The 16928-nt window shown below is 43.0% G+C and overlaps 1 protein-coding gene across 5 annotated transcripts in view; it reads left to right on the top strand.

Moving 5' to 3' along the window:
- Window positions 1-9300: 9300 nt before the first annotated feature.
- Window positions 9301-16928, top strand: part of GPNMB (glycoprotein nmb) — a 33791-nt gene continuing 26163 nt past the window's right edge. For 3 of the 5 annotated variants that reach the window (XR_014814216.1, XM_084974009.1, XM_021101920.2), the window contains exon 1: window positions 9308-9457. Coding sequence is in view for 3 of the 5 variants with exons in the window: in XM_021101920.2 (XP_020957579.2) it covers window positions 9388-9457 (70 nt within the window). In the remaining 2 variants the exon portion in view is untranslated. 5 annotated transcript variants of the gene reach the window in all.

Here is a 16928-nt window from a genome sequence, read left to right on the forward strand (position 1 = left end):
AAGCAAAACCCCTGTTTCACTTTCAATCATTTTATGTAAAGTATTAAGGAATATATACCATTTAGCTCTAAAGCTACCCAAGTTTTGGAATTTACATGAATGGAATTCCCATTATGGCTCAGTGGGTGAAGAACCCGACTAGTATTCATGAGGATACAGGTTCGATCCCTGGCCTTGCTCAGTGGATTAAGGATCCATTGTTGCCATGAGCTGTGGTGTATGTCCCAGACACAGCTTGGATCCTGCATTACTATGGCTGCGGCATAGGCCAGCAGCTTCAGCTCAAATTCCAACCCCAGCCCAGGAACTTCAATATGGCACAGGTGCAGCTCTTAAAAAACAAAACAAAAAAAGCAAACACAAGAAGAGTCCAGAGCCTACTCTATGCCTTGTCTTGTGCCATGAGTTTGTATATATTTACTTTTAAGTCATAGCCTCTTCAATTTAATGAATAAACAGTGTTCAGAAGGCATTGGAAGACGTGATGCTCTAAAAAGGGAGTAGTATTACTTATGCCGTACTCAAAATGCAGAACCTGAATCTAAGCATGAGGAGGCATCAGACAACTCCAAAATAAGGGGCATTCAGTATAACATTGGCCAACACTCTTCAAAAATATAAATGTCTTAAAAGATAAAGTAGTCTGAGGGAATGTTCCAGATTAAAGGCTAAAGAGACACAATACCTAAATACAGTGCATGATCTTAGACTGGATCCTAAATTGGGGGTACAGGGTCTGGGGACGGTATGCATGCTGTAAGGATGTTATTGGGATAGCTGGAAAATTTTGAAAATAAACTAGGGATTGAATAGCGGTGTTATATTGATGTTAAACTTCTGATTTTGTTAATTTCACTGAACTTATATTAACAGAATACCGTTGATCTTAAGAAATAATCAGCTGAAGAGAGGAGTTCCCTGGTGACCTAGTGGTTAAGGACTTGGCATTGTCACTGCTGTGACTTGGGTTACTGCTATGGCTCAGGTTTAGTCCCTGGCCTAGGAACTTCCACATGCCATGGGAACAGCCAAAAAAAAAAAAAAAATTCAACTGAAGAAAATAAGAATAAAGGAACATAGTATCTGCAATCTATGGTTCATAAAAAACCAATAATATGGGGGGGGAATGGGCTGGGGGTTTGGGATGGAAATCCTATAAAACTGGGTTGTGATGATCATTGTACAACTATAAATGTAATAAAATCCATTGAATTAAAAGCCAAAAATAAACAAATAAATAATGCTAAATAAATACGTAACAAAACTAATAATATGTATGTATGTGTATATATGTATATACATACAAGTATATGTAAACTAGGTAGTGTGCAAATGTGACAAAATGTTAAAATTGGTAAGTCTGGGTAAAGGGTATATGGGAGTTCTCATACTATTCTTGTAACTCTCTTATATGTTTGAAATTTATTTATTTATTTATTTATTTATTTGTCTTTTTGTTTTTTGTAGGGCCGCACCCGTGGCATATGGAGGTTCCCAGGCTGGGGGTCTAATCGGAGCTGTAGCCTCCCCCCTCTCCACAGCCACAGCAACACAGGATCCAAGCCACATCTGCAACCTACACCACAGCTCATGGCAACGCTGGATCCTTAACTCATTGAGTGAGGCCAGGGATCCAACCCGCAACCTCGTGGTTCCTAGTCGGAGTCATTAACCACTGAGCCACAATGGGAACTCCTGAAATTATTTTAAAATAACATGAAAGTTGAAGAAGTGTGTGGGACCATAGCTTACATTTCTAAAATCAGCTACCCTGAGAGATTTCCCTGTTGCTGACACTGAAACATGACCTTGAGCAAGGCGCTGATGACTAAGTTGAGATGAAAAATTTTACAATCGAGTTTTGCAAGAAATTTCCACTTTGAAAAGAATGCTGGAGACAGGCAGTCGGGTGTGGGGAGTGGTCATTAAATCTATTAGCTGTAATGAGGACTCGACCTCTATGTTTCTTCTTTATCTCCACTCCTGGGAATCCTTAAAACTTCCTCCCTATTAGACTTACTTTCCATCAAAATTTGGCTTGACCCTCCGCCCCGGCTGTGGGGTAGGCATGTCACCCTCATGGCTTGCAGACCTCAGCTCCCCTTGAGGCCATGAACCCCCCCAACCCTGACTTTGTCTGACTGGAGCAGCACAAGCTCCAGGCCACTGCTTACCCTCTGGGGATGCTGTTCCTGTCCCTCTGGAGCTAGTCTGTGTGACGCACTGGCCACTGGCATGGGTGGCCAGTGAGCTCTGGCAATGGGCTGGTCTAAGTTGACGTATGCTGTATGCGTAAAGTACATACTGGATTTCAAAGACTTGGCATGAGAAAAATATAAGCTATCTCATGAACAATTTCACACATTGATTGCATGTTGAAATAATGTTTTAGAGTTAAGTTAAATGAAGCATAATATTAAAAGAATTTCAGCTGTTTCTCTCTCTCTCTTTTTTTTTTTATCGTGACTTCCAGGAAATTTAAAGATACACACTTGGCTCACATTATATTTGTGTTTGACTGTGCTACCCAGATGGATCTGAGAAGATCCTTTTTTTCCCCTCCACGTTCACTCTCACATATTTCTACTGTAGCATCTCCACATGCTTCTTCACTTGGCTGCTGCCTCCAGCTGGTCTACAAAGCCTCATAAAGCCTGGGGTCCTTTTATCCTCAGTTTCTAGCATCATGCCTGACACAACTAACAAAAGGCATTGTGGAGTTAATCACTGATGTTCATTTTTTTGTGATCTGGTGAAATTCACATAATATTAACCATTTTAAAATAAACCATTCAGGAGTTCCCATCGTGGCTCAGTGGTAACGAACCTGACTAGCATCTATGAGGATGTGGGTTCGACCTGTGGCCTGACTCAGTGGGTTAAAGATCTGACATTGCCTTGAGCTGTGGTGTAGGTCGCAGATGTGGCTCAGATCCAGCATTGCTGTGGCTGTGGCATAGGCTAGCAGCTGCAGCTCTGATTCAACCCCTAGCCTGGGAACTTCCATATGCTGCAGGTGCAGCCCTAGAAAAAAAGACCCCCCAAAAAAAAAAAAGTGAACAGTCATTGGCATTGAGTACATTCACAATGTTATGCAACCACCACCTCCATCTAGTTTCCAAATTTTTTTACCACATCAAAATAAAACCTCATACTCATTAAGCAGTTACTCCCCATTCTGATCTCCCTGCAGGCACTGGCAGTCACCAATCTGTTTTCTTTCCATGGATTTGCTTATTCTGGGTATTTCATATAAGTAGCATCATATAATATGTGACTTTTTGTGTCTGGTTTCTTTCACTGAGCATGTTTTTGAGGTTCATCTGCATTGTAACATGCATCTATACTGTACTCCTTTTTTTCTTTTCTTTTTTTTTAGCTGTTTCCGAAGCATTCGGAAGTTTCCAGGGCCAGGGATTGAACCCAAGCCACAGTGCTGACAACATCAAATCCTTAACCAATAGACCACCTTTTTAAAAAGTGTCACTTTTTCAAGTCACATTATTTCCTCCCGCCTGAATGCCTTCTCCCCATGCCTCTCTCTGTTTATCCAATGTAGCTCATCACTCAAGAACTGTCGTCATCCTTTCTCGATAAAGATTTCTCTTCATCCTCCACCTTCTTTGAACTCTTTCAGCTCTATGTACATGACTTCATTTACATACCAAACACCAGTGATATGTCGAGTTGGTTTTTAAATAATCCAGCACATTATGGCGAGGGGAGTGGGATGGATGAAATGAGATTTGCCATATATTGATGACCATGGGAGCAAGTGATGGGTACGTGGAGGTTGATTGTTATTCTCTCTATCTATCTTTGTGTATGTTTCAAAGTTTTCAGGGTAAAAAATTTCAAAGAGTGTTTCATACTATTACATGTTCTATGAGTCTAATCCTCTCTATGAGATTTTATGCTCCTTTGAGGTCAAAGATTGTCACTCACGCTTTGGTGGGCAGTGGCCACCAGAGAAAAGCAGACCTCCACTGGTGCTTGCTGAATTAAAATCTAAATGAGGTGTTAACAGATTTCATCAAGGAGGCCCACTGGTGTAGTGGGTTAAATATCCAGCACTGCTGCTGTGGCATAGGTCACAAACTGTGGCTCAGATTTGATCTCTGGCCTGGGAACTTTCATAGGCTGCAGAGGGTGGCCAAAAAAGAAAAAATTTTCATTGAGAAAAAATTGAATTTAGGTGTGAGAATAAAGATCCAAGAGGCTCTTCCAGCTTCAATTTCCTGGATTTTCTTCTACAGTTAAAATCCCTTTTGATTTTTGCTCTGACCTCTTCTTGGGATTATAATTGATCTCCAGTGAATGAACACAAAGCACTTGCTCCAGTGTTCTGAGACATTTCTGGATAATCCGTAATAATCAAAAACCTGGAAGTCAGGTTTCCATTTGGATTTCTATTTCAGCCCCTCCCTTCTTTCTCTCGCCAGAGATCCCATTATTTTCCGTTCCACTAATCTACAAGCACCAAAAGTGGAAAATGAAGAAGCCCATGCATCATTGTTTCCACATCCACATGTGAAACTTTCATGTCTTATTCTCCTTCTACACTAATAATTCAGAGAAAGTACTTTAAAAATAAAATGAGGACTTAAAATAGTATGATAATCCACATTTTTCTACACCTACAGCTTTTTCTAATTTCATATAGGCCAGTGACTCTGTAAGAAGAGCCATGGCAAAATCTGTTTGCTGTCAGCACCCCAAGACATAAACTCCTTTGCCTGGATCTAGTGTCCAATTCCTCCAGGTAGGAAATCAGGTTCAAAATACAACAGCTATTGCTGCTTTATGATTGCTGAGATGACCAGAAAAGGATGCCATACCCAATTCGTTTTTTCCTCTTTCCCTGAAAAGCTAGGGGAAATATTCTGGTGGAAGGGAAGCGTAATTTCAAAACTTAGCAAATCTTGAAACAAGGGGCTTTAATTACTTAGTCATGTGGGGAGCACCCAAATGGGAGAGGCCAAGGAACTGGACACAAAACAGAAGCCTCTGAGTCATTCGTTAATGCTTAAATCTGAAAATCGTGACTCTGATTATAACACATTAAAAAACCCACATTAGGACAAGGCAGTCACATGGGCTTTCTCTGTGAACTGACTCCTTTATCTTTAGTTTATTCTTGCCTTTCTGCTCTGCCAAGTATCGAAGGCTTTGTTTCAACAAGTCTTGTAACCTTTGAGATCTACTTCCCATCACTGCTCTCATAGCACACTGTTTTTATAAGCAGAATTTTTTGCTAAATCATCTGCTGGATAACTGTGATAGGAAAACGGCTCCTGGAAGATTCCTCATCCTAATCCCCAGAACCTGTGAACATGTTCTATGGCCAGAGGGATCAAAGGTCGCAGATGGAATTAAGGTTGCTAATCAACTGATTTTAAGACAAGGAAATGAGACGTTCCCGTTGTGGCTCAGCGGGTTAAGAACCAGACTAGCATCCATGATGAAGCAAGTTTGATACCTGGCCTCAATCAGTAGGTCAAGTATCTGGCATTGCCATGTACTGTGGTGTAGGTCTCAGATGCAGCTGTGGCATAGGTCAGCAGCTGTAGCTCTGATTCGACTCCTAGCCTGGGAACCTCTATATGCCTTAGGTGCAGCCCTAAAAAGAAAAAAAAAAAAAAAAAAAGACAAGGAAATTAATCTGGATTATCCAGGTGAGACCAATGTAATCACCAGGGGCTTATAAGTGAGAGGAAGGAGCGTCAGTGTCGGACGGATTCCGTGTGAGAGAGACTTGAGCCGCTGGGGTTGGTGATGGAAGCAGGCCACAAACCAGGACGCCTCAAGGAGCTGGAAAAGGCAAGGAAACAGATGCTTTACTAGATCTTCCCTGCTCCCACTTTAACATTGGCCCATCGAGACCCATTTCAGACTTTCAACTTCCAGAATGTAAGATAATAGATTTTTTCTAAAATAGCATTTTATTTTACAGTCTTTTGTCTTTTTAGGGCCACATCAGTGGCCTATGGAGGTTCGCAGGCTAGGGGTCTAATTGGAGCTGTTGCTGCCGCCCTACGCCAGAGCCATAGCAACGCCAGATCCAAGCCCCATCTGCGACTTACACCACAGCTCACAGCAACGACGGATCCTTAACCCACTGAGTGAGGCCAGGGATTGACCCTGAAAGTTAATGGTTCCTAGTTGGACTCGTTTTGGCTGCACCATGACAGGAACTCCAAGATAATAGATTGTGTTCTTTTAAGTCTCCAAGTTTCTGCAAGTTCTGTAACAGGGGTGATAGGGAATTAAGCCAAACTCTGTGTACAAGTTGTTTTTATCTGGCTTAAAAATACCAGTTAGAACTAAAAAATTTCCTAAAATTAAAGGTAACACACACACACCCCATTACCCCACAGTCAGCTGTGACACCTGGGTGTGTCTGCCTCCTGCCACTCCCTTGTCCCCTTCTGGGTGGCTGCTGCCATCATCACAGCTCAGGCTACTCCTCAGGGGGGCCTGTGGCTGCATGAAGGGTGTCAGAAACCAGGCTGCTTAGAGGCAATCGAGGACATTCTAAAAAGTTGACTATAATTTTCTCAACATCAATTCCAGCAGGAAAGTCATGTCCGTAATACCAAGAAATTGAGACAGTTCCCTTCTTTCAGTGAACTACTTCAAACACTTCACAGTATGAATTTTTTTTTATTATTTTTTATTTTCTTTTTTGCTTTTTAGGGCCGCACCTGTGGCATATGGAGGTTCCCAGGCTAGGGGTCCACTTGGAGCTGCAGCTGCCAGCCTACACCATAGCCACAGCAATACCAGATCCGAGCCGCATCTGCAACCCACACCCCAGCTCATGGCAACACTGGATCCTCAACCCACTGAGTGAGGCCAGGGATCAAACCTGCAACCTCATGGTTCCTGGTCGGATTTGTTACTGCTGTGTCACAATGGGAACTCCACAGTATGATTTTATTTAAAAAGAAAAAGGAAAAAAGCTTGAGGTTATTATTATTTTTAATGGTTTCACACAGGGTATATGGAGGTTTCCAGATTAGGGGTGGAATTGGAGCAGTAGCTGCCAGCCTATGCCACAGCCACAGGAATGGGGGTCCTTAACCCACTGAAGGAGGTCAGGGATTAAAACCCACATCCTCATGGAGATTAGTCAGGTTCTTAACCCGCCAAACCACAATGGGAAATCCTTGAGGTGATATCTTACCCAAAATAGTCTAGTATCTGAAAGCAAGCTACTTGATATGTTATCAACTGTTGATTATCAAGCCACTGATCACCCAATTTATAAGCCTTTGAAATTAAGAACTTCTGGCATCTTCACCAACATCCAGCTGTTTTGCCTGTTGCCTTGGTTGTCATCATCACCCCCTTTGAATGGGACAGGGTTGGAGAGAAGACATAAAAGATTTGATCACTGTGTCTGTCACCCTAGTTAAGATTTGGTTATAGAAGAGTCTGTCACTTCCAGTTTATTTAGAATCAGAAGGAGCTAATGTGGCCCAAAATAGAAGCCAGAACTAATTGTAAGTAGCACAGGGAAAAGATACTTTTAAAAAATCAACAGCACATTTTCCCTAAACTGAAAAGCTTTTTTTAATTATGAAAGTTACTCATGTTTGTTGTAAAAAGCAAACGGAACTATATAGGTTATTCATATTACATAAAACTAACAATCCCATTATTGACTTATTCGTCTATGTTTGAAAACGCTTTTGTTTTTGTTGTGCATGTGCTTCCTTTCCAGCTTTTTTCCCTTCATATTTGCTTCAAAGGCTGTAAAAGCAGCTCTAAAGAGCTTGCATGGCCTCAGGGTAGGGAGTTTCACAGACTATTTATTTCTACTCCTCATTAGCACAACTGAAACATAAACCATTACCCCAAATTTTATCCAGGGCTTCGTTTTTTGTTTTTTTTGTTTGTTTGTTTGTTTTGTTTTGTTTTGTTTTTGCTTTTTTTGCTTTTTTAGTGCCGCAGCATATGGAGGTTCTCAGGCTAGGGGTCTAATCAGAGCTGTTGCTGCTGGCCTACGCCAAAGCTACAGCAATGCCAGATCTGAGCCATGTCTGCAACCTACACCACTGCTCATTGCAATGCGGGATTCTTAACCCACTGAGTGAGGCCAGGAATTGATCTGCAACCTTAAGGTTCCTAGCGGATTCATTTCTGCTGTGCCACACCGGGAACTCCAACCAGGGCTTCTATATAAGCTGAAAATGGTTATGTGGATGTGACTTAGAGAATGATCATGTGCAGTAAAGTGTTGAGGGTGTCATATTTTCTGCACATTCTGTAACCAGAAGCAATGTGATAAAAACTTATGTTCAAGCTCATTTTTATATTTAATGCCTGCTTTATGTAACATGAAATAAATAGGCTGTATGTTTAATGCAATTGACTCAGTGACAGATCATAAAGAAGTGTTTTGGGAGCAGGCATCAAAAAGGATTCAGGTTGGCGGAGTTCCCATCGTGGCACAGCAGAAACGAATCCAACTAGGAACCATGAGGTTGTGGGTTCAATCCCTGGCCTCACTCAGTGGGTTAAGGATCTGGCATTGCTGTGAGCTGTGGTGTAGGTCACAGACTCGGCTCGGATCCCCCGTTGCTGTAGCTGTGGTGTAAGATGGCAGCTGTAGCTCTGATTGCACCCCTAGGCTGGGAACCTCCATATGCTGAGAGTGCAACCCTAAAAAGCAAAAAAAAAAAAAAAAGGGGGGGGGTGATTCAGGTTGTGCCAAAAGTTACATGGAATTGCCCAGATATCCTAAAATGCACTTTGGAGTAAATTGCTAAACTACCAGAAGCTGTGCAGCTGTTTCAAACACCTTCTGGTACAACATATGTTTTTATCCGTATACATCATCCATAATTTCAAGTGATGTACGAGGTCTCTTCCCATCTTTGTGTCCTCTTGGGGGAAGGAAATGTGCAAGCATTAGCTACAACTAGGAAGAACAGATCATCTAAATTGTAGCAAAAGAAGCATAACTGTGACATCTCAACATGATCTGTGTGAGTGAATCAGTAAAGGAAATATATGCAGCAAGTTGATAAGCAATGAGACTGGTAATTGAAATTTGGGGAAGGATATCAAAACAGGGTCCAGAGGACAGAAAGTCCTTTAAGTAGAAATAGGAAATCACAACACTGAAATGGTGTGCATTTGAAAAGTGAATAGATGCTAAGAGCGAATGAGTCAGAAGCACATGAGTTCTAAGTGGTTGAACTCCAGAGAGCAGATCAAGCAATGCTGTTTAATACCATCACATGATCTGCCCCGAGGCCCAGTATTTCATTAAAACAAGGAACAGGGCACAGCAGAAGCCAGGAGAGCACTGTTCTTAGTGGATGGAGCCAGAAGAGTTACAAGTTAAACCTTGATTTCCCGGGTCTGTGAAGATTCAGCATGGAATGTCTCTACTGTTTTCTGGGATTTCTGCTTCTGGCTGCAATATTGCCACTTGATGCCGCCAAACGTGAGTAACTCAATTTCTGTGTTTAATCCATTCTCTGGCTATTAGCTGAAGTCATGGGTTTGTCTGAAGTAACACTGAGCCAGAAGTTGGACTTGAGGAAGCATTTATGCTCACTTGTTTCTTCTCCTGGGAACCACTGGGGATGTTGAAACTCTGGCAAAATGGTTTCAGTTCCATTCTTTGCTCCAGTCTCTTGGAAGGGAAAGACATGCAATGCAGCCCCTCTCTGGTGGAGCTTTTTCCCATCAAAATTGCCACCCATTCTATTGGAGACTGTGGGGGGAATAGGGCTGTGAAGGACCCAGTCCCTGGCCTGAGAACACAGCAACTCGCTACCCACTAAAATTTGTCTGGTTTCTATCCAACAGGGTAGAGCCCTCAGATAAAAGGTCCCAAAGTCTGGAAACAGGCTTTCTAATAATCCCAATCCAGAAGCTGGTGCCCATCCTGCTGATACGTTTCACAGGCCTGTGGGGGTTTGCTGCTGCTGTAGTGAGATTATGAGAGAAGAGCTGAAGCCCTGGGTCTCTTTTCTAGTTAAGAGACTTTAACAGTGTTCATGCACAGGTCAATAAGATCAGAATCATCGGAGGTGGGGTCGGAGCATCCTTGCCTAAAAAGCCCCTCTTGGTAATTCCCACTGTGGCTCAGTGGAAACGAACCCGACTAGTATCCATGAGGATGTGGGTTAGATCTCTAGCCTCAGAACTCAGTGAATTGATCCAGCATTGCCACAGAGCTGCAGTGTAGTTTGCAGACACGGCTCATATCCCACGTTGCTGTGGCTGTGATGTAGGCCAGCAGCTGTGGCTCTGATTCGACCCCTAGCCTGGGAATCTCCATATGCCTCACCTGTGGCTCTTACAATGTCCTCTTGTGATTGGGATGGAAGCCAGAGTTGCTGAGCCACTGAGAGGCCCACCATGTGTAGTGGCCATGCCAGCTGCTTGGCTTATATCACTCTGTGGTCCCCACAACCACCTTTGTGGAGCAGATGGCCCTCACACACTATTCCACAGGTAAGGAAATGAGAAACCCAGTTCTAGTTTTTCACCTCCTGGGCCCAGCTCTGAGCTAATCCCCAACACACGTGCACACCTCCCTCTCACTGCTCCTACAGGGAGAGAAAAGCCTACCGCAGGTGGCCCTTGCAGAGCGCTGCTGGGTGGAGGAGTGAGAGAAGGAAGGGAGAGAGCCGCTTCTGGACCCCAAGCTTGGGCCGGTTCCCAGGGGCGAGAAAGAGGCCCGGGGTTGAGGGGGCGCTGGGGGCACCTGGAGCCCCGGGTAGTAGGGGGGCCGGGCTGGGGACCTAGGGTGGGTGGAGGGGAGGAGAGTGGCGGGAGGACAGTTCTTCAGCAGGTGCTTAGACCAGAAGCTGGGGCACCTTAGGCCCAGGGAGACTCTCACCCACGGTCTGCGGTGACTATCACAGGACAGGAAGGGGGCCCTCGACCTTGACCAGAGAGCCCACATGCAGACATGCAGGGACTGCGCCGGTGGGACCGGAGAGCTGCTGCCTGGGATTTGGCACATGTAGGGGTAACCGTGCCGCCAGAGGCCTGGCAACAGCCAAAGGAGGCTAGCATTGGCCCCTGTTCCAGATAAGGGGACATGGGCTGCAAGAGAGAGCAGGAAACTCGCTCCTGACAGTCCAGCAGTAAGAGGAAGAAGCTTCTGTGCCAACCACTGCCCTTCCTGCCAGCCCTGGTGCTGGACCGGGAGTGGCCTAGCGCCCCAGAGCTTTCAGTCTTTGTTTGCAAAACTGGCTCATAGCGTTCCTGTGAGATCAGCTAACAAGTGCTAGGAATAGGAGTGGTGCCTGGTAGCAATTGTCTTATCTCAGTGTACCCCCCCCGGACAGATCCCCCACCCAGAGCCCACAGTTGGGGAGATGGAGGGACAGAGAGCTGCAGAGTCAGTGTGGAGCCCCTGCACCTGATTCTAGCCTTCTGTCTACCAGCACCTGCTGGCTCTGCTCAGTGAAGCAGATCAGCCTGAGCTTGGCTGGGAAGTTGAGAACAGAAGCCCAACCTATTAGCAGTGCATCAAAACCTGCTGTGCCCGCTTCACCTTGCCTTAAGACTAAGCATCCTGACCAGAAAAAAAGAGGATGAAGGGATTTCCTTGCCATTTTCCATCATAGCCCTGGTAAAAGGGAGGAAGGAGAAGGTACTGACAAGCAATTCACTAATGGCCCAGCGACTACCTTTCTGGCATCCAAAGGGTAGAGGGAATGGCCACAGTAGTGCTGGGTTGTGATCCCACTTACCTTCACATCTATTCCCCCTGCCCCCGCCAACCTCTTTTTTTCTTTTAAAATCTTACTATTGGGTTTTTGTTGTTGTTGTCATGTGTGTGTTTTAATCTTTTTTAGGGCCGTACCCAGTGCATATGGACGTTCCCAGGTTAGAGATTATATCAGAGCTATAGCTGCTCGCCTACGCCACAGACACAGCAACACAGGATCCTTAACCCACTGAGCAAGGCCAGGGATCAAACCTGCATCCTCATGGATACTAGTCGGGTTCATTACCCCTGAGCCACGAGCAGAACTCTGTGTTGTGTTTTTCAATTCAGCTTTTTATTTTGAGGTCATCGTAGACTTAAACATTCACTTTCAAGGAAGAGTGGAAAGCGATCCCACTGTATTGTACCCTTTACTCAGTTTCTCCCAGTGGTAACATCTTACAAAGCTTCAGTACAATGTTGCAACTAGGATACTGACATAAACAGAGTCCAAATACAGTACAGTCTCATCACCACAAAGATCTGAATCCACTTCCTTTGCCCACTCTACCACACCCCCAGGCCCTGGCAATCTCTAATCCATTCTCCAATTTTATAATTTTGTCACTTCAAGAATGATAGAAATGGAATCATACATATGTAATTTGGGATGATTGGCTATTTTTACTCAACATGATTTATTGAAGAGTTTGTTCCTATTTATCATTGATTAGTATTCCATACTACATGGATCAACCACATTCGACCAATGAAAAATTTCTGCATTGTTCCAGCTTGAACTACTATGGATAAAGCTGCTGTGAAAGTTCAAGTACAGGTTTTTATGTGAACCTAAGTTTCCATTTCTCTGGGACAAACGCCCAAGAGAACAGTTGCTTGGTTGCATAGTAATTGCATTTTGAGATTCACAAGAAACTGCCAAACTGTTTTCCAGAATGACTGTACCATTCCCATCAGCAGTGTATGAGTGATTCATTTTCTCTATGTCCTTACCTACATCTGATGTCATCATTTTTCAATTTAGTCCTTCAGATAGGTGTTTATTTGCCATATGTACATCCTCATTTGTGAAATGTCTGTTCATGTCTTTTACCTGGATTGTTTTTTTAACATTTTGAAAATCCTTTATATTTTGGAGATTCTATTTCTTTTTTTTTTTTTTTTTTTTTTTTTTGTCTTTTGTTGTTGTTGCTGCTGTTGTTGCTATTTCTTGGGCCGCTCCCACGGCATATGGAGGTTCCCAGGCTAGGGGTCTAATCAGAGCTGTAGCCACCGGCCTACGCCAGAGCCACAGCAACGCGGGATCCGAGCCGCGTCTGCGACCTACACCACAGCTCACGGCAACGCCGGATCGTTAACCCACTGAGCAAGGGCAGGGACCGAACCCGCAACCTCATGGTTCCTAGTCGGATTCGTTAACCACTGCGCCACGATGGGAACTCCGGAGATTCTATTTCTTTGTTGGAAATGTGGTTTGCAAATATTTTCTCTTAGTCTGCAAATGGCCTTTTATCTTCTTCACATGGTATTTGAGAGGAAAAAATTTTAATACTCTTCAGGTCCAGTATATCAACTCTTCCTGTTAAAGATTGTTTTTGATGTTAATTTAAGAATTCTTGCCTACTTAGAGCCTTACACTTTCTCCTATGCTTTTTACTTTTTTACAATCTTTGTTGAAAGGCTATCTTTCCTTCATTGGATTATTTTTCCATTTTTATCAAAAATCTGTAGGGCAGGAGTTCCTATCGTGGCGCAGTAGAAACGGATCTGACTAGGAACCGTGAGGTTTCAGGTTTGATCCCTGACCTAGCAGAGTGGGTTAAGGATCCGGCATTGCCGTGAGCTGTGGTATAGGTCACAGATGTGGCCCAGATCCCTCGTTGCTGTGGCTGTGGCCAGCAGCTGTAGCTCTGATTCAACCCCTGGCCTGAGAATTTCCATATGCCATGGGTGCAGCCCTTAAAAGCAAAAAAAAAAAAAAAAAAAAAAAAATTCAGTAGGGCGTATCTGTGTGACTTGATTTCTGGGTTCTCTAGTCTGTGGTATGGACCTATGTGTCTATTCCTTGTCACTTTCCTATTAGGTTTATATTTTTCCTTGACTTGTGACATTTAAAATCAGAGGAGAAGCCTGTGTTTGGATTATGTTTCTGGAAACACTGACTTTCACTGAGGATCTGAGGGAGAGGAAGACTTTAGAATAATAGAAAAAACTGGTCCTGGGAATCAAAAGATACAAATCTTTATTTCCACTTGACTAAAGATGACTGATCATACTACTTTTCTAGACCTGAATTTCTTCATCTGTAATTGAACTAACTAATCTTAGTTCTTTCCATATTGAATATTCTACCATTTTATGACTCAATTCAACTGAATTTCCAGTTATAAACCTTTATAGATAAACATGCCTGTCCTGCCCTCACTTAGTATCTGTTTCCAATAGGAACAGTCTCACAGTATCACAGGGCATCTGAGTTTTGCCTGATTTGAGAGCCCAGAGAAGAAACATGGCCTGAAATCACATAGCCTGTTGAGTAGCTGGTTCAGTGAGTCTCAGCTCAATGTTCTTTCCCAATCATCTGCCTCCACTACAAGAAGGGATTTAAGTCCTGCTCTCTCCTCCTACCAGCAAGGAGGGATACAAGGCAGAGTTTAGTGGCATCCACTCAGTATGGCTTCTGTGAATACTTACTAAATACCACTCCTATGGAAAGCCTCTTCCAAGATTTAAGGGGTTCCTGTCATGGCTCAGTTGTTAATGAACCTGACTCGAATCCATGAGGATGTGGGTCCGATCCCTGGCCTTGCTCAGTGGGTTAAGGATCCAGCATTGCTGTGAGCTGTGGTGTAGGCTGGCAGCCCCAGCTCCGATTCAGCCCCTAGCCTGGGAACCTCCATATGTTGGGAGTGCGGCCCTGGGGAGAAAAAAAAAAAAAAAAAAAAGAGCAAAGAGACTGTGTTTCTGGCTTTGAAACAATGGCCAAGACAATACCCAAGACTATATGACCAGACGAGAGAACAGTTTATGGTAGTATATGATTAAGGACTGGCTGAGGGTTACAGACAATGGAACTTTTGCCTGTGATTAAAATAATACTCAAATAGGTTGAGCAAGACATTTAGTATCTCAGTCTATCCAAAGGTAGACTAGAGCAAGAGCTACACAACGTCATCAAGGACTCTTTCTTTTCATCCTTCCTTTGTGATGCCTTTGGTGGGTTGGCTTGCTTCCTCAGATTTGTGTCCTCATGGTTAAATATGGCTGTCTAGCTCCAGACATTGTACTATTATCCTACCATTTCCAAAATCAATTCTCAGGAGGAAAAACTAGAGTTTTTATTTTACATTTCTTTTAATAGAGGAGGAAAAGCCTTCCCAGAAGCCTTTAGCAGACTTTCTTTCATGTCCCAGGACCTAATCATCTGTTTCCCCAAACTGTAAGGAAAGCTGGAAAAGTGAGCCCCTGGAATTTTGAATCACTATGGTAGAAACACTGCAACAAGAGAAAGAGGAGGAATGCTGGCAAGAAGCTGCCTGCTACAATCTACAAAGAAAGGATAATGTCAACACCAGACTTGTCAGAAAAGACAAAAAGACGTCAATGTGAGATTGGAAAAAAATTTTTAATTTTAACTTTATTGGAGTATAGGTGACTTAATTTCAGCTGTGTAGCAAAGTAAATCTGTGATACATATTTCCATTCCTTTTCAGATTCTTTTTCATATAGATTATTAAACGGTATTGAGTAGAATTCCCTGTGCTATTCAGTAGGTGCTTGTTACCCATCTATTTTATACACAATAGTGTGTATATGTCAAACCCAAGCTCCCAAGTTTTCCCTCCTCCTGCCCTCTTTTCCCCTTTGGTAACCACAATTTTGTTTTTGAAATCCTTGAGTCTGTTTCTGTTTTGTAAGTATCATTTTATTAGAATCCACATATTAGTGATCTCATATGGATTTGTCTTTGACTTATTTCTAGGTCCATCCATGTTGCTGCAAATGGCATTATTTTGTTCTTTTATGGCTGAGTAATATTCCATTGTATATATGTACCACATATTGTTTATCCATTCTTCTGTTGATGAACATTTAGACTGCATCCATGTCTTTAATACTGTAAATAGTGCTTCAGTGAACACTGGGGTGTATATATCTTTTCAAATCATTGTTTTCTACAGATATATATTAGGAGTGGGATTGCTGGATCATATAGTAGTTTTATGTTTAGCTTGTGGGTTTTTTTTATTTTGTTTTTAGGGCTGCACCCACAGCATATGGAAGGTCCCAGGCTAGGGGTTGAATCGGAGCTACAACTGCTGACCTACACAACAGCCACAGCAACTCGGGGTCCGAGCAGCATCTGACCTACACCACAGCTCACGGCAACGCCAGATCCCTGACCCAGACCCACTGATTTTTTAAGGAATCTCTATACTGTTCTCCATAGTAGTTGTACTAAGTTAACATTCCCATTAACAGCATAGGAAGGTTCCCTTTTCTTATACCCTCTTCAGCATTTATTGTTTGTAGACACTTCGATGGCTGTTCTGCCTGGTGTAAGGTGATACCTCATTGCAGTTTTGATTTGCATTTCTCTAATAAGTAGTGCTGTTGAGCATCTTTTTATGTGCTTTTTGGCCACTTGTCTGTGTTCTTGGGAGAAGTCTATTTAGATCTTCTGACCATTTTTTGATCAAGTTGTTTGTTTTTTTGATAAAAAGCTATATTAAATGTTTGTATATTTTTGAGATTAATCCCTTGTCAGTCACTTTGTTTGCAAAGATTATTCCATTCTGTGGGTTGTCTTTTCATTTTTTTATGGTTTCCTTGGTTGTGAAAAAGTTTGTAAGTTTTTTTTGTTTGTTTGTTTTTTTTTTTTTTTTTTTTCTTTTTAGGGCCACACCTGAGGCATATGGAGGTTCCCAGGCTAGGGGTTGAATCAGAGTTGTTTCCACTGGCCTATGCCACAGCCACAGCAATGCCATATCGGAGCCACATCTGTGACCTACACCGTAGCTCATGGCAGTGCCAGATCCTTAACCCACTGAGCAAGGCCAGGGATTAAACCTGTGTCCTCATGGGTACTGGTTAGATTCATTTCTGCTGAACCACTACAGGAACACCGCAAAAGTTTGTAAGCTTAACTAGGTCCCGTTTGTTTATTTTTGTTTTTATTTTCATTACTCTAGGAGGTGGTTCCAAAAAGATGTTGGCTCTGATT

The sequence above is a fragment of the Sus scrofa genome, chromosome 9, assembly GCF_054392235.1.
Source record: "Sus scrofa isolate SSC_HxYL_T2T_F1_AM1 chromosome 9, Sscrofa_HxYL_maternal_Yorkshire_Landrace_v2.0, whole genome shotgun sequence".
Classification (NCBI taxonomy): Eukaryota; Metazoa; Chordata; class Mammalia; order Artiodactyla; family Suidae; genus Sus; species Sus scrofa.